This window comes from Elgaria multicarinata, chromosome 4 (assembly GCF_023053635.1).
Source record: "Elgaria multicarinata webbii isolate HBS135686 ecotype San Diego chromosome 4, rElgMul1.1.pri, whole genome shotgun sequence".
Lineage (NCBI taxonomy): Eukaryota > Metazoa > Chordata > Lepidosauria > Squamata > Anguidae > Elgaria > Elgaria multicarinata.
In genome coordinates, this window is record NC_086174.1 from 17,494,127 (window position 1) to 17,518,556 (window position 24,430).

Below are 24,430 nucleotides of genomic sequence, written 5' to 3' on the forward strand. Positions count from 1 at the left end.
CTGGAAACTAATTGGCAGCCAGTGAGGACTGGCCCAAAGTCTAAGAAGATTTTGGGAGGCTCCACTCCCATCCTAAAGGAAGTTTAGTGGGGTCGGTTTGGCCCTGGGCATAATGTTGCTGATCCTTATATAGAATCTCATACTTATACACACACACACACGTGTAAACACAGCTCAAATTACTAGTGTGTGTTTTTGTTAACCGAAATATGAACCTATCTCTGCTTGCCTAAAAAGCATAGGGTTGTCCAACGTCCATTCGTTTCCCACCCTTCTGCTACAAACATAGCTCGATATAGTTCTGCCCTTGGCATTAAAATCCAATATATTTGTCCTCAAGAGAACAAAGGGATCCCCGTATCACTTGAAACTCTCCCTTGTTAAGGTAATTATCTTCGGCTTGTGTAGCAGCTTAATTTTTTCTTGCTCTATCAATGGGGCCTGCTAAGAGACGTACAACATAAAGGATTTTTATCTGTGCTATTGATTGCTCAGGAAGCAACGTGTTTGGGATTCGGTTGTAGTTTCTCTGGAGACCATTTATTTAAAGTGTGTGTGGGGGGGATCTGTTGTACGATGGGGGCGGGGGGTTGAAAATAACTTAAAACTTTGATTTAACAGTACAAAAGAGAAGACTGCTTAATCCCTGAAGTAGGAAATTGCTTTTCTTCATGATCCATTGCCTTTGTACTGTTTCTGGCTATTGGGGCTGAAGGAGAGGAGAAATGTTTTCTTGCCGTACTATGCTGTCTCTGTGTGGTGGTGGTTTTTAATTTTTTACCCTTCTTTGCTTTTGAAGCCTGGCTGCTAAATTGTTCCAGAAAATATTTTTTTTAAATAATAATAATAATAATAATAATAATAATAATAATAATAATAATAATAATAATGTGGCAGGGGTGTGGTGGGGAGGAAAACCTGCCTGTGAAATGATCTTTGAGTCTCAAATGGACATTTGTGAACACTGAAGCAAGGCAGAAATTTACCTGGGAAGGAAAATGAAGGGGAAAGAAATTAAGGACGCAATTCTTTGCACTTTGCTACGCTTTGCAATGCTCGCCAAGTTCCCGACAGAACTAATTCGGAGGCACGTTCCCAGAGAATGGCTTGCAAAAAGAGGAAGAAAGGTGGATTTGATTTCCTTTGCATTTTTTTCTCTTTTTTTTTTGCTCCTAGTCTCAGGATATAATGAACAGTGACATTTATACACAGCTGTTGGGAAATCGATGCTCGCTTTGTTTCATCTCTCGTGCAACCGATGCCGAGAGAAACATTGATAGTGTGGAGTTTCTGTTCTCCAGGCGTGTGTTGCAAACTGAGTTAAATGACAGGAAATGCTGATCGTACATAGCCAAGGAAGCGTCTGAATGCAGCTCCCGGTTTTGCTGTTATAGCACCCGATGTGGGAGCAGGAAACATCGCCTGTTCCTACCAAGACCAACATGGCACCAGGTTAATCCCACACTGGTACCAAGCGTGCTCCACCCACATTCTGTTTCTCTCCTAAGGATGTATGAGAAATTTGGTTCGCTTCAATTTTGATCAGGATTTATCCAGTTCACACCTTCCAGATTGAACACAGACTAGGGCCTAATCTACACCAAGCAAGACATAGCGCTATGAAAGCATTATGAAAGCTGTATATAAAAGACAGGAGCCACACCAAGCAGGATATATCACTATGAAAGCGGTATATGGCATGCGTCAATGGGCCCCAACAGTTGTCAGTGCACTTCAATACCATTGTAAAGCAGTCGTGTGGCTCCTGTCTTTTACATCCCACTTTCATCATGCACGAGCCTTATGTGGTGCAGAGCAGTAAAGCAGCAGTTTCTGCAACTGAAACTCTCCCCACGGCCTGAGTTCGATCCCAGCGGAAGCTGGTTTCAGGCAGCCGGCTCGGGTCGACTCAGCCTTCCATCCTCCTGAGGTCAGTAAAATGAGTACCCAGTTAGCTGGGGGAAAGGTAATAATGGCCGGGGAAGGCAACGGCAAACCACCCCGCTATAAGGCCTGCCGAGAAAACGTCAGCGAAAGCTGGCATCCCTCCAAGAGTCAGTAATGACTCAGTGCTTGCACGAGAGGTTCCTTTCCTTTCCTTCATCATGCACAATCTGTGGTCAAATAATTTGCTCAAACTTCAACCATAATTTGTGTAATTATGCAAATGATGGCCAAAATGTGTGCAAATAGCTGAAATTTGCGTGAATTATGTAAATTGCAGCTGCATATTATGCAAATTGTAGCTCATCCATTAAAATGTAATATTGTGTTTTACAAGCCTTCCTCCACCCACTAGTCTCCTAGAAGAATTCCTTTGTATTTCCAGTCATGGGAAGCAATATGTCCACTCCACTCCTCACTGGTCTGGATCACTGTGTCCAGTCCTGGAACCATATCTTAGGAAGAACATTGACTAGAGCATATCCCATGGAGAACAACCAGGGTGGTAAGGGGTCTGGAAACCAAGTCCCACAAGGGACAGTTGAAAGAGGTGGGTGAGTTAAGCTTGGAGAAGAAAAGGTTAAGGAGAGACGTGAACGTGGCCTTCAGATATCTGAAATTTTCTAATATCTGAAGGATTATGCAAAAGGCAGAGCAGCCTTATTCTCTGTTGCTTCAGAGGGCAGGACAACAACCAATGGATGGAAATGGCAAAGAAGCAGAATTTGGCTAAACTTCAGGGGAAACATCGTAATGGTAGGACCTGTTCAACAGCGTAGTGTAGTGGTCAATTTTGAAGGGTAGACGAACAGCAGGATGCCCCCATAGCCCCTCAAGGAGAGCAGTTCTCACAATTTTCACCTCTAGCAACATGGCCTTTTAAAAATCTAATGGGTCCTAATTGCCCATTCAAGCCTGAGCCACCTCAAAAAAACTTTGCATCATAACAGGAAACAATATTATCGTTGATGGGGAAATCCCCTTCCCACCCCCACCCCACCCACTGTGAGGATTGCGGTTAAGTTCAGAGGGAACAGGGAATTCTGAGTAGGTTGAGAGGTAATATCAGTGACCCTGCTAATAAAAAAGTGCCCCCTCCACATCCCTGTAAACCCCAGCTCTGCTACACCACTGTTCAACAAAGGAATAGAGATGGTGTCTCTTTCACTCGGGGCCCTTAATGCTTCTCGGGGTTGCTGTAGCTGCCTCCTGCACTGCAGAACCTGCATTGTACCGGGAGTTGACTAGCCCTCACTGGTCCCTCCCATCTAGACCAGGCTATATCCTGGGGTGAACCCTGGGATCGTCCCTGTGCATCCACATGACGCACAGGGGATCCCTGGATCAGGGAGGGATCATCCCTCCCTTGCCCCGGGATGGAGCCTTTCCCTTTGGGCCCACTTTTCCCGTGGTCCTGGGCTGAGCCCAAGACCGTGGAACGTGTGGCCCGTTTCCGCGGCTTGACCCCCCTCTGCGCGATTGGTCGCACGGACCCGGGAGCTGCGCATGGGGAAACCAAATTAAATTTAAAAAAACACTTACCTTCAACACACGAGTGTTCGTGCGCTGCCGTCGCTTTAAGAAAATAAAAAAATGGCGGTTGCGACGCCTCTTTTCGTGAGGTCATCACACCTTATGTGTAAACAGAGGAGGGATCGTGTGTTAATCACAACGTGAGACCTTCACTCTTCCATTGGGTGGTAAAAGGTAGGTCTAGTTAAGGCCTATGTTTCTCAAATGCACTTGTAGGATCTAGTGTACGGAACAAGTCCTTCGTTCAATGCCAGAAGCGTTGATCAGCTTGCTGGAGTTAGAAACAACAACACAACAGCACATGGCTACTCTTACAATATCAGGCACCACTAAGAAGCTGCTGCCAGCTGACTGTACTAATCCTTACTATCCAAATGTTTTATGTGGCTGCCAAGCTGTGCACGAGCAGAAGACTTGCCCTCTGCTTTGACTGGAGGGCGACGTTCTGCTGGCATGTTTTAGTTATGGCTTTCTCTTTTTTCTTTCTGGTGTCAGGATTGAGTTTTCCTTGAAGGGTTCACCAAGATCAAGCCCCAGAACCTGTTTTCTGTGCCAGGAACATGTACACTGTAACCTATTCCTAAGCTTCCTCCCTCGGAAGCAAGCGCCGCTGAAGTCAATCAGAACTCCTCGCTTTGCAATGGTGTTTTGCAATGGAGGTAGTTTAAGTGATGACGAGCTGGGCTGCCAGGTTGTTGGAGAAATGTTGGTAGAGTAATTGAATAAGTTTCAGGATAGCAGTTTCCCTTCTCTTATGAGTAGTGCGAAAGCAGCAGTATTGGCCAGGCAGAGGCGGGGGGAGTGAGGTTGAAGCCTTTCCCCACAACAAGCCTGATCCCTGGGGAGGGGGGGGGAAGGTATGTGTATGTGAAAAGAGAGGAGGGAAATGAGGGGAACATGGATGTGTTTATGCACCTAGGGATATGGGAGAAATTTGAGATGGACTAAAATGTTTTTGGATTTGTAAAAATCCTCCCTGAGGAATCTGCTGCAGACCCCCCTAACTGGACGCTCAGAGGCCATGACTTCTGGTTTTTCTGGGTTTTCGGTTTACTTTAATACAGGAAAATATGCAAGTATCTCTTGAGACATAGGCCATGCTGGAGAAATATACGTGGGGAAAAGCCAAATGGAATGGGGGACAATATGCAAAATGTTACATACCAACATAAATTATGTAAATTCTTGCAAAATTTCTTCTGCATGTTTTCCCGAATAGCAGGGGGGAAATCGCATCCGTCTGTGAATGGACGCTGGAATAAATGACACTGTACAATCCACGAAACACACGCAGGACAGATTTCACACAATCTGGACATTCCTAGCACCCCACACCCACCCACCTACTTACCACCCACCCTGCCCACTCGTATGTCCCCTGATGGGTTCCGCAGGGGCCAATGCAGCCCTCAGATCCCGAAAAGGTTGCCCGCTCCTCCTGTGCATGTTCAGCCTGGTTAAAAGCCTGATGCCCAAATCGATACAAATAAGCCAATGTGCAAGCCGAAAACTGCAAGAGAGCTTCACAATTGCAGCACGATTATCGCACTGCTTCAGGGCATCACAGACCTGCTATTGCTCTCTCTCGGGCGGCTGAACACCACTCGTCCCTCCGAGAAGTTGGTTGGAGCCAGCTTGGAGGATGCATAATGAGCTATCAGGCCGGAGTTCTTATTCATTGTCGGACTTCATTAGACAAATTGTGCCACCAACTTAGAGGAGCTCCACATGCCCACTCCCCTTCCCCGGTCCACCTTTCCCACACTGAGAGAGAAATCAGTCTGTTAAACAATTTCTGCTTCTGGGCTGGGGGAGATACCCTGTGCTGGTGTGTGTGTGTGTGTGTGTGTGTGTGTGTGTGTGTGTGTGTGTATGTGTATGTGTATGTGTGTATGTGTGATTGATGTTATTGAAGAACTCCTCTTTTTTGTGTCTGTGATCTCAGCCAGGTTGGGAGGGGAGGCATTTCTTTTTGGGAGGGGAGACGTTTCTTTTTGGGGAGGGGAGGCATTTCTTCTTGGGAGGGGGGCATTTCTTTTTGGGAGGGGAGGCATTTCTATTATTAAATGTAATAATAATAATAATAATAATAATAATAATAATAATAATAATAATAATAATAATAATAAATTTGCATGTCTCTATATATAAATTAGGAAACACAAATGTTGTTCAATTCTGGGTCTTCCTTTTGGGTGACAATTCATTAGCAGCCACTCTAAGCAGGAATGCCAGTTCAGAAGATACACTAGTAGGGAAGAGCAAAGCAAGTGTGGATGGGTTGCCTGCATTGGCACACAGTATGATCACAATAAGTCAGGATTCTCCAGAATCCTGGCTCACCATTCTGTGCAGACAGGGCCAGTATGTATGTTTGCCTTGATACCGTTGCTGTTCACCTCATTGCAGCTTTAGTCCTGCAAATGAATCGGAGGCCATACTAGCAAAATGGCATGCGGAAAAGGGTTTATGTGACAATAATATTCGATACATTAATTTATGCAGTGGGGAATGGAAAGCAGGAAAATGTCTGTGTATTTTGATTATTTTAAGCTTTGCCTGTGTACGATGGTGAAGGAAATAGCAAGTCCGCACCATATGCCCAATAAAGGCATCATTAGAAAAGCATTAGTAGATTAATCCAGCCCACTGTGTGGTTTATATGATTTTGGAATGCAATAAGGTAAGTTCATTAGTTTGCCATCTTAATGTTTTCCACTGTACCTCAAAGCAGGCAGTAACAATTCCACTGAGGCACAGCAGATCTCAGTAACACCTGTCAAGATAAACACAGGCCTCTCCGGGGAACCTGTCTTGGCAACGTAACAGAGGAAACCGCAAGGGCAGGGAGGAGATCTAAAGAGGAGCAAACCTTCCACACTCACCCACAAAATGGGGACATGCGCCTCTGCTCTCTCTCTCTCTCTCTCTCTCTCTCTCTCTCTCTTTGAGCAGCAAAACAGGGTGAGTTTTCTTCAGCATTGGCAAAGAGGGCATCAGAGACTTATTTATTATTACATTTATATTTTTTTATTATTTATTTAAGCATTTTAATGCTGCCATTCAGCCAAAAAAGGCTCTCACGGCGGCTTACAAAAGTATTTCTTGACAGTCCCTGCCCACAGGCTTACAATCTAAAAGACATGACACAAAAGGAAAGGGGATTGGGAGGGAGGAGGAGGAGGGGGGAAAGGAAAGCAAATTCAGGCACTACAATCTTAGTTGCAAAGTTCAGCAGTTACAGGGGACAGCAGGAGGGAGGGGGCTCTCAGCTGGAGCTGGATCCAGGCACGGTGGAGAGGTGCCTGGCTGCTGCTTCCTCCCTCACTGGTGGCCTCTGCAGAGACAGTTGGTAGCAGGAGGGAGGGGGCTCTCAGCTGGAGCTGGATCCAGGCACGGTGGAGAGGTGCCTGGCTGCTGCTTCCTCCCTCACTGGTGGCCTCTGCAGAGACAGTTGGTAGCAGGAGGGAGGGGGCTCTCAGCTGGAGCTGGACCCAGGCACGGTGAAGAGGTGCCTGGCTGCTGCTTCCTCCCTCACTGGTGGCCTCTGCAGTTTATATCCACCATTTCCCCACTTGCAAGGAACCTAAAGCGGGTTACATATTTATTTATTTATTTATTTATTTATTTATTTATTTATTTATTTATTTAAAATATTTATAGGCCGCCCTATATCACTAAGATCTCAGGGCGGCGTACAGATAAAAACATATAGTATAAAACAATAAATATACACCGTTAAAAACAAATTAAACTATAATCCGCCCAGATTATTGTGAACCGCCCAGAGAGCTTCGGCTATTGGGCAGTATAAAAATGTAATAAATAAATAAATAAAATAAATAAAAAATAAATGATCCAAGTTAAAACAATATATAATTTATTTATTTATTTATTTATTATTTATTTAGAATATTTATATACCGCTCCTTATTGAAAAAATATAAAATAATTTAAAAGCAATATATGATTTAAAAGTAAATATATAATTTAAAAACCATATATAATTTAAAAGTATTCCTCCTCTCTGTTTTATCCTCAGAACAACAACCCTGTGAGGTAGGCTGGTACCAAGAGCAGTTATAGACTTTGAGCGTCTCTACATTAAGGGGGAATCATGCTGCTTACCTGGGAGGCTCTGCTTCCTGGTTATTTGGTGCCATTGTTATGGGCTTCATTACATGGCCACAGAGGCGACCGCGTGTTTTGAATTGAATACTTCCCTTCTCTTCACTTCTATTGAGACAGCGCCATCTAGTGGTGGAAGGTCCATTTCCCCCTGGCTACTAAAAGTGGTTCTTTCATCTTGGGATTTCCAGGACATACAGCAGGAGACCTCCTGGCCCTCGTCTATACGACTGCGGTAATGCTGCGCCCGGCCAATCAAGCTGTGGCGCGGCCACGTTGACGATCCTTCCCAGCGTCTATATGGGAAGGAGCGCAATTGTGGGTTTACAGGTGCCGGCGGCATCATGCCCGCCCACCTGAGGCTCCTGGGAGCATCCATGCCCCCTCTTCTCTGGTAAGTGGGGGTTTTATAATGGGAAAAGTGCATGTGTGTGTGTGTGTGTTTTGTTTAGCTGTAAATGCAAAGGATCACATTTACAGCTAACTGGGGTGGGGAACAAGGGAGGGGGGAGGCAGCTGGCTTTCCCTCTGAGCTTGCTCTGGCTGGCCTGTTCCTCCCTCCCCTCCATTTTTTATTTTTAATCTTTAGATGCAAACCTTTGCATCAAAAGATTAAAAATAAAAAAACCTGGAGGGGAGGTAGGGTGGCAGCCAGGGCAAGCTCAGAGGGAGGAGAGCTGGCTGCCCTGTTCCTCCTCCCTCCCTAGTGCTCCCAGCAGTGGCAGCTGACTCCATGCTGCCCCGTTCCTCTCTCCCCCATTCTTTAAAATCTATTACTGTGGAGCCCGAAGCTCCCTGTCCGGCCTCTTCCCCCTTTAATTTTTTTCTTCTTCTTAAAAAGGCTCTGCCGTAGCACAGAGCCTTGGCTCCAAGCTGAAAAAAAGTCAGGTTTAAGTACCCGACTTTTTTATAGCGGAACTTTGGAGCTTTGCCCCTGGATCCCTTCGGAGTGGCAGCTGCGTCATGTAGATCGCCTGCCGCCACTCCGAAGCTACCCCGGGGTAAAGCACCCGTGTAGATGTCCCCCTGGTCATTGACGACATCAAGTAATGGACCCCAAAACTTCCATGAGTGGCCAATCGCAAGCGTGCAATAAACAGCTTGTTTAGATGAGCCCTTTAAGTGGACGCACAAAGAGACAACAACTTTGGGTTGGCTCCAGATGGATTTCAACCAAGGACGCTGGGGGATGAAAGGGAACTTTCCTTTGGATTAATGGCTGCTTGCTCAAATTAAATATAGCTGACTAATCATAAGAAAACTCATGCTTTCAAGAGACTGTGCAATAGATAACTCAGGGGGGGGGGAAGGATATCACGATGGATGCCCAGGTGGTGCTTCAACCTGGTGTTTTATCTTACTGTGAGGATGACCCTCCACAATTGCTCCATGCTTTCTTCTAAGGCTTATGATTGGCTAGGTTAAAGGTACCGTCATGGGTTGTTTGGCTGGGGTGGTGAGCTGGTAGTCAGGAAGGCATTTCCATTTGTCCAGAGTTCCCTTAATTCTACCATACTACCAAAAGGATCCGGTTGCTCCTAACTGCCATGAAACCTTGGCCCATGCATCCTTTCCCAGAACAAAAGACATGTTAGACAAGGTGGTAGGTTGATGCCAACACAATTTTTTTATATAAAAAAATCCAATACAATGGAGGTTCTCAGTAACATGGTGGTCCTCCATCCACCCCTAAACTTCATCCATTTCCTAAGGACAGGATAAGCCAAGCTGTTTCTTCACTAGCAACTCCTCCATCAGATCAGATCAAAGATCCCATCCCACTTATACATAGATAAGAACATAAGAAGTTCCATGCTGGATCAGACCAAGGGTCCATCTAGTCCAGCACTCTGTCCACCCAGTGACCAACCAACTGTTGACCAGGAACCCACAAGCAGGACACGGGTGCAACAGCATCCTCCAACCCATGTTCATAGAATCATAGAATAGCAGAGTTGGAAGGGGCCTACAAGGCCATCGAGTCCAACCCCCTGCTCAGTGCAGGAATCCACCCTAAAACATCCCTAAAGCAGTTCCCCAGCAACTGGCATACAAAGGCATACTGCCTCTGCTGCTGGAAATATTATTCTCAGATATATTTCCAGCACGGTTCTGTGCCCTGACCATCCATGTCAGCAATTATTTTCACGTACCCAATGCCAAGGCAATAAATACATTACAAAAACAAACTCCAGTTGCACCTGCATTATTTTTCTCATGTACACCTCCTTCAGTAGGTAATGGTAGAGACCTTACTGATTGTGAGGGAGCAGGCTCAACCAATGGGGTCATCTGGTAGGGAGACAGGTTTGATCCTGGGGACCTCAAGTTCCTCATCGCTAATGTAAAGGTAACTTACCCCAGAGCCCTAATTTTTAGTAACACTTTTGCTGAGAACCACACACTCACACACTCACACACAAACAAACACAAAACATAAACCAGTCTCCTACAATGGAATATATGCATGATGTTCAACATTTCACTGAAGTCCATTTTGGAGGAAATGAAAGATATAGAATAATTGCATGCTTTGAATCCAGGTGTACAAAGATTTACTATGAGCTGAAATCTAGCCCTATTCTCCTCAGGGATAACAGATGGCAGAACTGGAACTGTTTCCACCAGCACATCCTGATTTTCTACAAGATTGGCAGTGAGGTCCAGTGAATTGTTTTGCTGCTTCTGCTATGACTGTTTTTATTGTTATCTTGATGATGATGATGATGATGATGGTATCCGTGTGTGTTGTGCTTTACGGAGTACTGCAGTACAGATGCCTGCCCTGCAGTTCACTGGTTTGTTTATTCTGTCTTTCTTTAATTTTTACTCTAAATTAACTTCAGGGGAGCTGATCCAGATCAGGACCTTAACATGTGGAATAGGGGATTTTTAAGCCTTTACACACACACACACACACACACACACACACACACACACACACACACACACCACTGTGGTCCCAATCCAGACTGGGCCTCTGCGCCTCAAATTTTCATCACCTAAAAATGACCCACGTTTTGGCAATGAAATGAAAATTACAGGTATAAGGGCCTGATTTGGATCAGGACTGAGCACATGTAGTTGGGTCCCAAAATTTGACAGAGAGGAAATAAACAGTGGAAAGAAGTTAACAGGGAAACAATATGTCGTTGTTTCGTTTGCATGTGCTAAGTTTAAAGCACTTTCCTGCCTTATTCCCAGAATTTTGCTGGGGGATCTATATAACGATGTCTCACCTGAAGAGGGAAAAAAACTGTTAAGGAGGAAAGCATGGAATAGTTTCACAATGACTTTGGATTGGTAGCACTAAGAGACCTCCATCTGGAAGCTGCCTTAGTTACCAGCTAATTTATTGAATTGAGAAAGTGAGATCCACAAAATAATGGAAATGGACTATATGAATTGAAGCTAATTCACAGGCAGTTATTTATTTATTTATTTATTTAGAGTATTTTTTATCCCGCACCTCAGCCCAAAAGGCTCCCGGAGTGGCTTACAATTGATCAGTAAAGAAGACAGTCCCTGCCCTCAGGCTTACATTCTGAAAAAGACATGACACACAAGGAAAAGGAGATGGGGAGGGAAGAGGAAGAAAAGAAAATTAAGAAGGCAGTTCAGGCCGGTGGGAAGGCCCTGCTCCCCCCCCCTCTCATCTCCCAATGGAGGGGCAGACCAACAGGTCCTTCTTCTTCCCCACAGGGTCAAGATGACAATTAGCCCTGTGGGGGGTGGGGTCCAACTGAAGTAGGCTCTGATGGTCTCTGCCTGCTCCTGTCTCCCTCCTGCCTGCTCCTGTAGAAGAGTTAACCAAAAAGTTGCTTGATTTTAATAGGCTTCAGTTTTTACAGGTGCTTAAGACCTACTTGAAGTATTTTTACGTAACCATTTTGCAAGAACAGTCTGAGGTTCTTTGGAGACTTGGGCACCGAATGGTAACATGGGTGCCTGCCCAGATCTAAGACCCCTTAACAATTGCAACAGCTAAAAACAAAATTTTAATATTTATACTATCCTGTGCAGGTTCACTAAGGAGTAAGTCTTGCTGAGTTCACCGGGACTTACTGCCATGTAGAGCAGTAAGGATTTCAAGCATGTAGAGCCCGATTGTATGCATGTTTCCTTGGAAGTAATTCCCAGTGGGTGGAATGCATTATGCATTTTCTTGCGGGTTTGGTTTTTTTTAAAAAATGAAGGATCTCCGCTATTGATGCAATAACAGCCAAATGATCTCAAAGGGAGAACTGCCATCATTTCTTCTATTCCAAAAAAAAAGAAAGCACTCTTTGGGGAAAACCTAGCAAAAGGGGGGGGGAGAAAACCTAGATATGCTGACTTGAAAGAGTCTGTTGCAACTTAGCAAATGTGAAGCCATCCTTTTAATATCCGTAGCATTCGCTGTGAGTAATCCCTCATTTTGGCAACTCGTGTGTGTCCGTGTCCGTGTCCGTCCCTTTGGGGAAGGCAAGTTACCTCTTCCTGGGGCTGTCTAAATGCTCAGAAAGGGTGGGTGTGCTGTGGTGCAGTATCGATTATATGACACTGCTGCAATCACACACCTGCCCCGGGGCTCATCACCAAATCTGTGGAGAAAAAATGTTGGGGACTTACTGTGACTTTTTTCTTCAGAGCGAGGTGAGGATGCACAAGATGGCGTCAAGAGAGCCCCAAAGCCTTGCTCTGGAATTTCAGCGGAGGTGTGGCTGGGCAGTGCCTGGTGGAAGGTGACCTGTGATTGGTCACCTTCCACCAGGAAGAGGGCGGGGCTGGCTCTGGTCCCCAGATGGCCACCCAGAAACCCCACTTCCTCCTTGGTGTCAGGAGTAAGAATTGTGAATAAGATATGGTGCTTACTATAGATTTTAATAATATTTACCCACAGATGCTTTAAACTTTATCTTTCATTTAAGAGCTTCACTTTGAGAACTGAGATGTCCTAATTAAGCTTTTTTAATAAAACATGAAAAGGATGAACATGTCTGACAGCCACAATTTCCTTGAAATTGGAAATAAAGGTTGGCTGATTTTTTAAAAAATCATAAGGAATGAACGTGTTTCTTTCAAACTTTTTTTTTTTTTTTTGCATGGGGGTTGGGGTATGCTGCTCCCTTAACTTCTTGAACTACCAAATCTTTCTCTGCTCTTTCCATCCTCTTACACCTTCCGGATCCTGCCTTCCCACTAAGGAGCTTAAGGGAAGTGACAGCAGACTAATCTCATTTGATCCTCACTACAACTCTGTGAAGTAAGTTAGGTTGGAAACTGGTGATTTGCTCAAGACCCCCCAGTGTGTTTCAGAGCTAAGCAGAGACTTCAATCTGGGTTTCAATTGCCTGGCAGTGCACTTTTCTCCTTTTACCTTTATTTGCTCATGATATTCACTTGGCTGGGGTTTCCTGCTTTATACAGATCACCTTATTTTATCCAGGGTCACCAAAGCTGAAGGCTTTTGTTGGGAAACCGCAAAGGCTTTTAGGGATTTTGAGGGCCTTAAAGCCTGATACTTTATTCCGCTGCTCCATTGCCAGGATGCACACAATTCCTCTTAAGTCCAATAAAGGACCTTACTTCATGGCAAGAGCACAATCTGGAATCCATGTGCCAAAGGTGATCCATTAGAAGTACAGAACTGAGTTTCAGTTAGGGATGTGCAAAGATCCAAATGAATCCTGAATCCCTGGAAGATGCCCGAGGTGAACTGAGCTTCCTCTGAATCGCTCCGAAGCACATGTGGGTCCTCCTGAAGCTTCATGTGGGTCCGCCTAAGGCAATTTGGGGAATCAGTTGCAAAGGGAGACTGTTTAAAGATGTGCCTGCAAAAATTGCAACTTTTCTCCCTAAGGAAAAGACCAGGGTGGGAAAAGGAGAGGAGGGTTGTGTAGAGTTGTGTGAATGACACTTCTAGCTTCCAATAGGGTCTCCTTTCTTTACTTCCGATTGTAGAGATGGGAGGGATGTAGAAGAGATTTATCAGAAGGTGAACCTCTGTTGCTATTGCTTTTTGAGGCAGACATAGTGCTCAGGGATCCTAATAATGGCTTGAGAACCAGCAGTGAGCGAGGGTGGGAACAGATTTCAGATAAGTAACGAAAAAGCTAACTCTCAGCTGCCTGCTATGCAATTACCATGACTTGTAGTTTGACTCTTATTTTGCTATTAATTCGTAAAACAGTTCGTGGTGTCAATAGTCCAGTGGCTGAGAGACTGGACTTTAATTTGGGGGAGCTTGAGTTTAAGCCACACCTCTGCTGTAGTTTGATTGTGTGGCCTTGGTCATGTTCACCCTTTATCAGCCTCCGTTTCACACTTGTAAAAAGGAGACAATCATGTCTTAAATCACACAGGTTGTTGTGCACACAGGAATTGAAGAGCGAGGGCGAAGACGTACATTCACCATATCCAAGTCCAAAAATACGTCTATCAGTGTTTACTCAAAAGCGCTGACTCTGTAGGCATGCCAAGATCCTGAAAAGGCAGGGATTTTAGGAGACGGCTGGAAAGCAGTTTTTTAAGAAGTGGCAGCGGATATCAAGGGATGCAGCCACCCTTGAAAGCCAGCACGGTTCTTTTGGGAGCTGTCCAGCAGCTGAAGAGAAACACTGATTTGCATTATTGTTAAAAGAATATAAAAAACAATCCTGCCAAATCAAACCATAGATCCTGTTCTGCTAGCCCTTTCCAACTCTACTATTCTATGACTCTGTGTCAGTTATGCCCTTGGGAAGGGTAACAGCAGGGCAAAAAAGCATCAGACTTTCCCTCTGTTCCTTGTCCTGCACATCTGGTATTTAGAGGTATACTACCTCTGTACATGAAGGCTCACTTTCCATACCTTGGTTCATATTTATTTAGTTAGTTATTTACAGCATTTTACCCCACCCTTCAACCAAAAGACAAAAAGAAAAGAAAAAGGGCTCCTAGAACGGCTTACAATGATTCATAGTGAAGTCGCTGCCTTCAGGCTTCCAAACTAAAAGGCATGACACAAAAGGAAATGGGATGGAGAGGGAGGAGGAAAAAAAGAAAAAGGAAAACTCGGGCAGCACTTCTTAGTTTCACAGTTCTTACAGGTGTTCATATCACTCTATCAACCCACCCACCCTTCAGATTCACTAGACCAGCCTCATGAATGCAACTCTATTTTGAGAAGCCTTCCTCCAACTGACTATCCTTTTTTTCACTGGTCTTTTATTTTAAATTGAACAATTTAATTTGCTTTTTTAAATCAATAATAATAATAATAATAATAATAATAATTAATAATAATAATAATAATAATAATAATAATAATTTTATATCCTGCCTTTTCCCCAGTACTGGGATTCAAGATGGTTTATAAGATTAAAACATGTACAATTAAAACATATAAATATATTATTTATTTATTTATTTATTTGTGAACTTCCCAGAGAGCTTTGGCTATTGGGCAGTATAGAAATGAAATAAATAAAAAAATAAATTTACAGAAATTATAATATAATTAAACCCACAGTAAAATTAAAATCATTTAAAGATAAATAAAAAACAGTAACAAATTAAAATAAAATGCAATACATTAACACAGCTCCAGAGTATTTTCAAAAGCCTGCTGGAACAAAAAAAAAAAAATTGCCTGCCTCCGAAAGTGTAACACAGAGGGAGCCAGCCTAGCCTCCCTGGGAAGGGAGTTCCAGAGCCTTGGAGCAGCCACCGAGAAGGCCCTCTCCCATCAGGCATGCCTGGGCTGTTGGTGGGACTGTTTATATCTATGTTCACTGCTCTGGAATCTTTTTAAAGATATTGAGCGGTATCAAAATATTGAAAAATAAATAAATAATGTACCGTGTAGTTTGAACCTAGGACAGACTATGATGAGATTGGCCAAATCTTCTTTGCTCCCATGTATCCCCAAACACATGCATCATTTTGGAGATCTCTCTCATTCTCCCTCTCCCTCCCTCCCTCCCTCCCATAGAATCATAGAATAGCAGAGTTGGAAGGGGCCTACAAGGCCATCGAGTCCAACCCCCTGCTCAATGCAGGAATCCGCCCTAAAGCATCCTTGACAGATGCTTGTCCAGCTGCCTCTTGAAGGCCTTTAGTGTGGGAGAGCCCACAACCTCCCTAGGTAACTGATTCCATTGTCGTACTGCTCTAACAGTCAGGAAGTTTTTCCTGATGTCCAGCTGGAATCTGGCTTCCTTTAACTTGAGTCCATTATTCTATGTCCTGCACTCTGGGAGGATCGAGAAGAGATCCTGGCCCTCCTCTGTGTGACAACCTTTTAAGTATTTGAAGAGTGCTATCATGTCTCCCCTCGATCTTCTCTTCTCCAGGCTCTCTCTCTCTCTCTCTCTCTCTCTCTGTGTAGGAGAGTCTTAGCAAGGTTAAAGCCAACATCTTGGCTCAGGACTAGCCCTGCTTCACCTTACAGAGTGAAGCTATCCAAAGTAGCCACAACAGGTGCCATTAATAAAATATATTGTTTTTTGTATAATTTAATATTTTATACATTCAGGTTAGAAAGGGCATGCCAGTGGCATACACACCTAGGGCAAAGTCCACTTTAATTGTCTATAATAATTACTTGGTGCGTAGAGCTAGTGAGCTGGCCAGAAATATCTCTGCTCTTGATGGGGACTGCAGTGTCTGCATTTTGGGGTGGGGTGGGGAAGAGAAATTGGCCTCCCACCCTCTCAAAATAGACTCCCTGCCAGGATGAAGGGGGGGGGGGTAAGTTACAGCCCTTACCCTGATTGCCCGAGGAGTCCCCAAGTCTCTTCCAAAGCACTTTAACTTTATTATTCAACCAATTAATGTTTCAACAATTCAGAGGTTAAATAAAAGTTATGGGGTTGTTACCTAATGACACATGGAGCAGGCCTTCTGTCCTCGTGCAGGTTTTGTACGAATGACACTAATATTGAAGTCTATACGTCAATTAAATTCACCCTCAGATGTGTCCTTTCTGGTCTCTCCCCTTGAGCTTCAAGAGATGAGCAGCAGGTTGGGAAAGAAATACGTGCTTCTTACCACACTCTTCGGGTCGGACTGATCGAGTTACTTTCGCCCCTTGTGCAATTCAGAGGAGCTTTAGTGCACTACATGGGGGGGCAGTGTTCAACAGACTGTTTCTTTAAAACAGAGGATACCTGCTATACAATAGGTCTGTGTTCTGTTTCCCCTCTTCTGTCGACAAAAGCAGATCTGTCTCAGAGTGAATTGCCAAATCTTGGAAAGATTTGCAGTGCGCAACAGAAAACGCTGTTTGAGCTAGAAGCGCTGGAACAAAGACGTTAGCGGTTCACACACCCTGTTGTGCCCAGGTGTGGCACTGCAAGGTTTTACGTTTAAAACGGGTAGCTGCTTTTGAAGTGCCTGGCATTAGATTGCATTGTAAGAGCTGGGATAGTCTTTCTTGGTCTCTGACGCATATTTGAATGGATGTCTGGCTTTTAAACGGTCAGGTTTTTGTTTTTATTTTTGAAGGGAAGGTTTGTATTGGAATCCTGACACTTGGGATTTATGTTTGTTTTAGTTATTAATTTTTGCATAGCTTTCTGAAATGGCAACCACTGATTTATTTTATTTTAAAGCCTGCTCTTGCTAGGAGCTGTGAACTGTCCTCAGTTCAATTGAGCCTCCCACAAACTCAACTTTCTTTCAGCCACAACCCGCCCGCCCCTGAACATTTGCAATAATGAGCAAATACTGACCTACCTTACAGGGTTGTTCTAAGGATGAATTCTATGAGCTGGAATATTCTTTGTTGGTCTCTGACACATATTCGAATGGACATCTGGCTTTTAAACAGCCAGTTTTTAGAAGGGGAGGTGTGTACTAGAACCCTGACGCTTGGGATTTATGTTTGTTTTAGTTATTAATTTTTGCATAGCTTTTTGAAATGGCAACTGCTGATTTATTTTATTTTAAAGCCTGCTCTTTCTAGGTGCTGTGAACTGTGAACACAGTAAGTCCTTGGTTGAAATAATGAGTCCCCTGTGAACTTAACTTTCTTTCAGCTGCAGCAACCACCCCCCTGCATGTTTGCAATATGGAGCAAATACTGACTGACCTTACAGGGTAGATGTAAGGATGAATGATATAGTGACGGTGATAAGCTTGGCCTAATGTCAAAAGCCCTCTGCAAGCGATCAGTCTTCAGACTGCTGGGGGAGAGAAAGCAATGGGGGAGGGGGAGAAAGAGGTCAGAAGAAAGAGAACGGGGTAGGAGAGAGAAAATGGCATGGCCCCACCCTCCCAGGAAACACAGCTTTCAAAAGGAAAAAAAAATGTTCCCACTCATGCTCTGAAGCGTATTACTATCCTATACTATCCTGTAGGTTGTTTTATTGGTTGTTTTATTGTGGTTTTAATTTTTGAGAACCGCCCAGAGAGCTTCGGCTATTGGGCGGTATAGAAATGTAATAAATAAATAAATAAACAAATAGGCTGGAATAAGCAATAGCGACTGACACAAAGTCACTGAGAGTTTCTCCATCAAGCATGGATTTGAATGGAATCAGACCACATGGATATCCTGTTAGACCTTTAGTGTTTGTATTTCAGAGGAGGAGAATCATTTCAATTGGGAACTGAAGGTGGCGCTATATAAGTCCTGGGCATGATAAGTGAGGTGCGTTTGAATCTTCTTCACGCCAGGAAATTTTTGACCGTGGTTTAGTCCGGTTCACACATGCATGTGCATCACTTGATTTTGAAAACTGGCAGCTGAGTGCATGACTTGACTATTGGAAAGCATTTTGTTTCAGGGAAGATGAAGCAGTATGCAAGTCCTGCTGTTTGGTATCACAGCTGAGATGGTCTGTTCCCACATGCAAGCCACTGAGTGAGACGCTTACATGTGTTAATCTCCTCTCAGTAGGAAACGGTGGCCTAAGTTTTCATTTATTGTTTCCATTACATAATATCTGACAGTTTTTCCTCTTGCAACAAACCTGAGGCAGAGGTTTGCCTCTGTCCCTCCATTTTATTCTCACAACAACCCTGCAAGGTAGGTTAGCCTCCATCAGTGACTAGCCTAAAGTTGCCCAATGAGCTGCATGGCTGAGTGGGGACTAGAACCCGGATCTCCCAAGTCCCAACCCAGCACTCTCACCAGTACACCACACTGGCTCTCATTTTATTCTCACAACAACCCTGCAAGGTAGGTTAGCCTCCATCAGTGACTAGCCTAAAGTTGCCCAATGAGCTGCATGCCTGAGTGGGGACTAGAACCCGGATCTCCCAAGTCCCAACCCAGCACTCTCACCAGTACACCACACTGGCTCTCATTTTATTCTCACAACAACCCTGCAAGGTAGGTTAGCCTCCATCAGTGACTAGCCTAAAGTTGCCCAATGAGCTGCATGCCTGAGTGGGGACTAGAACCCGGATCTCCCAAGTCCCAACCCAGCACTCTCACCAGTACACCACACTGGCTCTCTGATGCACATGTGTGTCTCTCAAACTTTGTGCATGTTGAGCTTTTTGAGGCAACACTGATGGTGCTCTCTTTTAAATCCCTTCCTCCCATGTGCTGGCTTGGCTTGCACCTCCTTTTGTACCGCCAGCCGCTGGGAGAGGTCCCCTTTGGGGAAAGGCCGTAGCTGTCAGAGTGCACATGCTTGGCATGTATTCCAAGTTCAGATGTGTTGGGCTACTACAACTCCCATCATCCAGACAGCACAACCAATGTGATTGGGGCTGCTGAGAGCTCTCTTCCAACACACACAGAGGAAACCAAATTGGGGGAAGAACGGCGCAAGAGCCAATATAAAGCAAGATGTACCAGTGCTTTGGTTTGGTATGAGGCCATTCCTTACAAAGAGTTATGGAACTAAAGGTAAGCAGGTGTAACTAAAACTACGTATTGCCCTTACTGCCCCTTCCTCTGCTATTTCCCATACGGAATGTTACATTGTAAGCTCCTCAGGACAGGGTCCCATCCTGTTGTGATCTATCTGTCTATCTATCTAATTTATTTATATAGCACCATCAATATACATGGTGCTGTACATAGTGATAAGAGGCCTAGAAATAATTTTGATAATATATTTAGTACTTTAAGCCCTGCCGTTCTTCCTTTCCGTTTTGTGCTTGAACACTTGTAGCACCAAAGGCCCCCCTCCCTGACCCACACGTGGTAAAGTCCAGTGGAGCCTGGTGTCTCTTATGTCAGTGGGGAGGTGAATCCACTCTGAGTTTCACTTAGAACCAGTCAGAACTCCAAAGGAGCTATCCGAACGTGCTGAACCCATTTGGGGATAGGGTTCAGCACCTCGGATTGCTCCTTGGAGTTCTGACTGAAACCCGGAGCGGATTCACTGCCCATTGGCATCGGAGTCGACGATCAACGTGGACGCCACTGAAAGGCTTGGGCGGGTGAGGTGGAGGACGGGCGGAGGGGGGCATTTTCTCAGCCCTCCCCCGAAACGAGCACGTCATTGGGAGCGTTCCCAACTCCCGGCGCCCCCGCCCCGACTCCTTCTCTTTGGAAATCAGAATCCCTTCCCGCCCCCCGCATAGAAAGCCCGGAAACTCCGGGGGGCCCGTGGGCCTGGCTGCGTGCCGCAGCGCCTGGCGGCCACGTGGCCCTCTCCAGTTAGCGCGCCGCTGCGCTGCCGCGAAGGCGCGAGCAGGGGCGCTCGGGCGGGCGCCGGAGCCCCACTGCTGCCTCGCTCGCTCGCTCGCTCCCCCATCGGTCGGTCCGCTGCGCTGCACCGAGGCGCCGGTGATTTGCTGTCGGGAGACTGCAGATTTGCATAGCGCTCGCCTCGCCTCCTCCTCCTCCGCCGCCGCCGCCGCCGCCGCCAGCCAGCCAGCATGGCTCGCTCCTCGCTCGCTCTCGCCCGCCCCCCTCGCCGCGCTGGCTCCGCTCAGACGCGTGCCATGGATTCTCCCTGCGAAGCTCCTCTCGCCGCCTCCTGCCCAGCGTCGTCGCCGCCGCCGCGTTCCTCTTCTTCTTCGTCGTCGTCGCCGCCGTCGCCTTCTGCAGCTGCTTCTCCGTCGCCCTCGCCGTCTTCGCCCGCGCCGTGCTGGCAATAGGCAGCGGCGAGCAGCGCGCGAGGAGGGGCGGCTCGCCCGGGGAGGCGGCGTGCGTTCTTGGCGCGCCTTCGGCCAGGCGGAGAGGCGAGCGCTCGCCGCTCGCGCCGCTGGATGGATTCCCCCCTGCGACGGCGGCTCCGCTTCTGGGGTTTGGCGCCCGCTGCCCGCCTCGGCTGCCCGCTCCCGGCGGGAGGATCGCCCGCCCGGTGGATTATGGAGGAGAGCTCCCGGAGCGCCGCTTGCTAGGGGGAGCTGGAGGCGCGCCGCTAAGCACTGGAGGCTCCTCGGGGCCGCCGCCTTCGCCGCCGCGATTCCTCGCGGGGGATCGGCCGCTCCTCGGCCGCCTTGGACTATGTTCGGGCTCCCGCGGGGCCAGCAGGGACCCGGGCCGAGGGATCGGCGCCCGGCAGAAGCGCCTACCGTGGTGCGGTGAGCCGCCCGTGCGCGCCTCCCTCGCCCGAAGTTCGCCTCGCCATGCCCCAACGGATGGGGGAGCTGGTCTTGGCCGAGCCCGTCCCGTCCCGGGGCCGCGTGGCCTTGCTCTGGATACTCCCGTTGACTCTCAGCGGCCTCCTCGGGGTGGCTTGGGGGGCCTCCAGCTTGGGGGCGCCGCACGTCCACCATTTCCATGGCAGCAGCAGCAAGCACCCCTCAGTGCCTATCGCGATCTACAGGTCCCCGGCTTCCTTGCGAGGCGGACACGGTGGGTTTCCCGGGGGTGGTCGGAGGGCTGCGGGGAGGAGAAGGGCTGAAACCGCCGCGGGGAGCGCCCCGTCTCCTCCGCCGAAAAGGGGGTGGCGCGCCCACGTGGCGACGGCCGGCGGGTGGACTCCGAACCCGGGAGCGCACCTGAACTGAAGAAGAAGAAGAAAAAGAGGCGGAGGGGTGTTGGAGGGGCGCGGGCGTTGCAGGGGCCCGCTGTGGACATTTTTCCCTAGGCTCGTTGGGTTTGGAAAGAGGGGAGGCAGGGTGGAAGGACGCCCCCCTCTCCAAGATCAAACAAGCAAGAGATCTCGTCCCTAGGAATCCAAGCCTTTAAGGTGGCAGGTGGTGAAGAAAGGTTCCGGTAACACGGAGTCGTGGGGACCTGCTGGCGTTGAACATGCAGGACCTCTCTTCAGGGGTTGTGCTTGTGCGCACCGTGATCGGAGGGGACTGAACTGGAGGTGTAAAACATGGAGTGGTGGGGGAGAGGGGGAAGGAAAGGAATAAGCCCAGGTGAGGGGGTGGGGGGAGAAGAGAGAGAGAGAGAGAGAAAGAGGACCGGTTCTGGGCCGGTCGCGGGCGCTGTCGATGTAGGACCCCATCAATACACCTGAGGGAAGGAAAAGACACGCCTCCCTGACAGAGGTGGAGAAGGGGAAGATGACGGAACTGCAGCCGCTTTCAGCGGTGAGGGGATGGTTTTAACCCAGTTCTCCCTCCCCCGTCCCAATAAGTCGCAGCTAAAAGGCGATGGACCTCGCCTTGTGCTCTCCCTCCAGCCTGCTTGTAAAAGAGCGGGGGTAGAAGGTTCCCCCAGAGAGAGATGTTAATCTTTTCTTCTCCGCCCCACTCTCTTTTTCTCTCCCCCTCTCCCCCCCCCCGCGCTTTCCCTCCTTTTGATGATTCAGGATTGGGAGGAGCGGGCGGGGTGCAGGTGTGCACAGCTCCTCTTCTTGCCTTCAGGGCAGGAGCCCTCCAGTCTGTGTTTTGACCTCCCTCCCCCACCACCCAGGTGACCGCCTCCCTTGCCTGTAGAGATGGGGGTGTGGTGGGCTTCGATCACATGGCGGCCACACCTGCCCCCATTGCAGGGCATGTGTGTGTGTGCGCGCGCGTGGAGATGATGATGCCTCCTGGAGAGGGGAGCTGCACCCATCCCCACCTGAGAGAACCACCTTGCATCTGGAGACCTGCTAAGCCTCAAAAGGGTTGTGGGAATCCACCCTTGCCTTATGGCCAACTTATGCTATCCCCCTCACCCGGTTGCTCTTCTGACCTGCCTACTTGTGCGTCAGATAGAAGAACAATGTTTTTCCTTATTAGGATAAAATCAGAAGGCATTATCCCCCTATACCATCTCTCTCTCTCCCCCCCCCCCAGAAATAGCACTCCCCCCACATGTGTATGTGTGTCATTGCTCTCATCTTGGGAGATAATTCTCCTTGCCCAGGAACAGAGACAGCTGGTCCCCTTTGCTTCATCTTTCCCCATTGTCATCTTCCAGCTCTCAGCCTTTGATGTGTATTCTTTGGGAAATAAATAAATCTCGGTGGTCTATAAAAAAAAGGATGTGGATTCTGGGGTTGGTTGATCCATGGAGAGCCAGACGGTTGTAATGTATATGGACAATGTTTCCTGTCACTCCAGATGCAAGAAACCCCCCCCCCCAATCTGTCTGCAGTGTATTATTTTAATATAGGTGTTGAGGCTCCTGTGTGGCTTATATCTGTCCTTGCAAGATGTCCAGCTGGCCTTTCCAAATCAAGCCTGTGCGTATAAATGTGTGTGTGTGTGTGTCTTTGAGAGGCAGTAATGGAGCTGCTGCTGTTGTTACCTGCTTCCTACGTGTTCCTCAGCAGACCTTTGGCATTGTGAGGTGAGATCACTGGGCGGCAGGAATCCTTTGGCACAGGGGTGGACACTTAATCTGCCCATAGAGTGAATGCCTGGAACAGGGTGAAGCATCTTTCCCATCGCTGCCAATGCATTTGTGTCACACTAGAGGGCGAGGCACAGCGGGACCTTCTCTGCCCTCTCGGGTTGCCCCAGGCGGATGACCTTACACAGAGTGTGTATGTGTGTGCATACGAAAACAAAGCACAAATAAAAATGACTGCATTTGGGGTCTCTGCTCGTTTTGTTTCTCCCAAACCGGTCTCTGTGCAACCAGTTTCCCCCAGTTCAAATAAACTGGGGATGGGCAGGAATGGAGGAGGGAGTGGGCCTGTTTGTGTCTGTAGCAGAACACCACAGGCTGTTGTCGAAAAGTCCTCTGATAATTATACTCCCTCCGATTAATTATCTCAGGCTGAAATCGATGAGCTAAAACTAAGGTCGCCTAATTAGATGAAGGGCCCAAGCCAGGAAGTAAACACCCTAATGGTTGAAAGACAACTGTAATGGTCTTAATGTGTGACATGCCAGCGTGGAGGCAGAATCCGCTTGTGATGGGTCGAGAAGAGAAAAGAGACTCCGTGGAATTCTGTGCTGGCGCAGTTTGAGCTGAGAATTTGAACTTCTTTGTTTTGCCTCCGCGCCCCTCCATCCCTCCCTCCATCCCTCCATCTACATAGCCATGCATGTGTATTGACTTGCCGAGGTGATCTAATAGAAGCAGCAGGAGGAGTGGAAATTTCAAAGAATGAGTGCGGGAGCTTGAAGGATTTAAACTCATTCTGCCTTTGTGGGGGAGCTTTTGGTTGGTTCTTACGGCTTCATCCTTCTTCATTTTCACATCTCGCTATGCTTCATTTCCACTATCATGTGGTGTCATTCACAAGCTTTACAAGGTACTGAAGCGATCGTTGCGTCTTTGTGTAAAAGTGACCCAGTTGTGCAAGTGAGCTTCTGCCTGGCTTTTGAAGTCCTTAAAAAAATTTTTTTAAAAAAATTCAGTCCTACGGGAGTAAGTCCCATTGAGTTCTTTGAGATGGACTTCTGAGTAAAAACACGTTGGATCGGGCCCGCAAGGCATGTTAACGAGTGCCGGTGCTGGTTGTTAGCGTTTAACAAGAGCATCGGAAGAGAAAACGACCCTCCGGTTGTGCGGTGCACTTTAAACATTCACTGGGATAACGATCGGTAGTTTTGCTCG

General features: G+C 47.1%; 1 protein-coding gene across 27 annotated transcripts in view; it reads left to right on the plus strand.

The window, feature by feature from the left end:
• The window catches only part of NRXN1 (neurexin 1), a 1,218,662-nt gene that overhangs the window by 768,907 nt on the left and 425,325 nt on the right, over nt 1-24,430 (plus strand). For 4 of the 27 annotated variants that reach the window (XM_063123857.1, XM_063123858.1, XM_063123859.1 and 1 more), the window contains exon 1: nt 20,981-21,334. The exons of the other annotated variants lie outside the window; for them this stretch is intronic. In XM_063123857.1, the coding sequence (XP_062979927.1) occupies nt 21,106-21,334 (229 nt within the window). In that variant the 5' untranslated portion in view covers nt 20,981-21,105. Of the gene's footprint in view, nt 1-20,980; nt 21,335-24,430 lie in introns of those variants that run through there. 27 annotated transcript variants of the gene reach the window in all.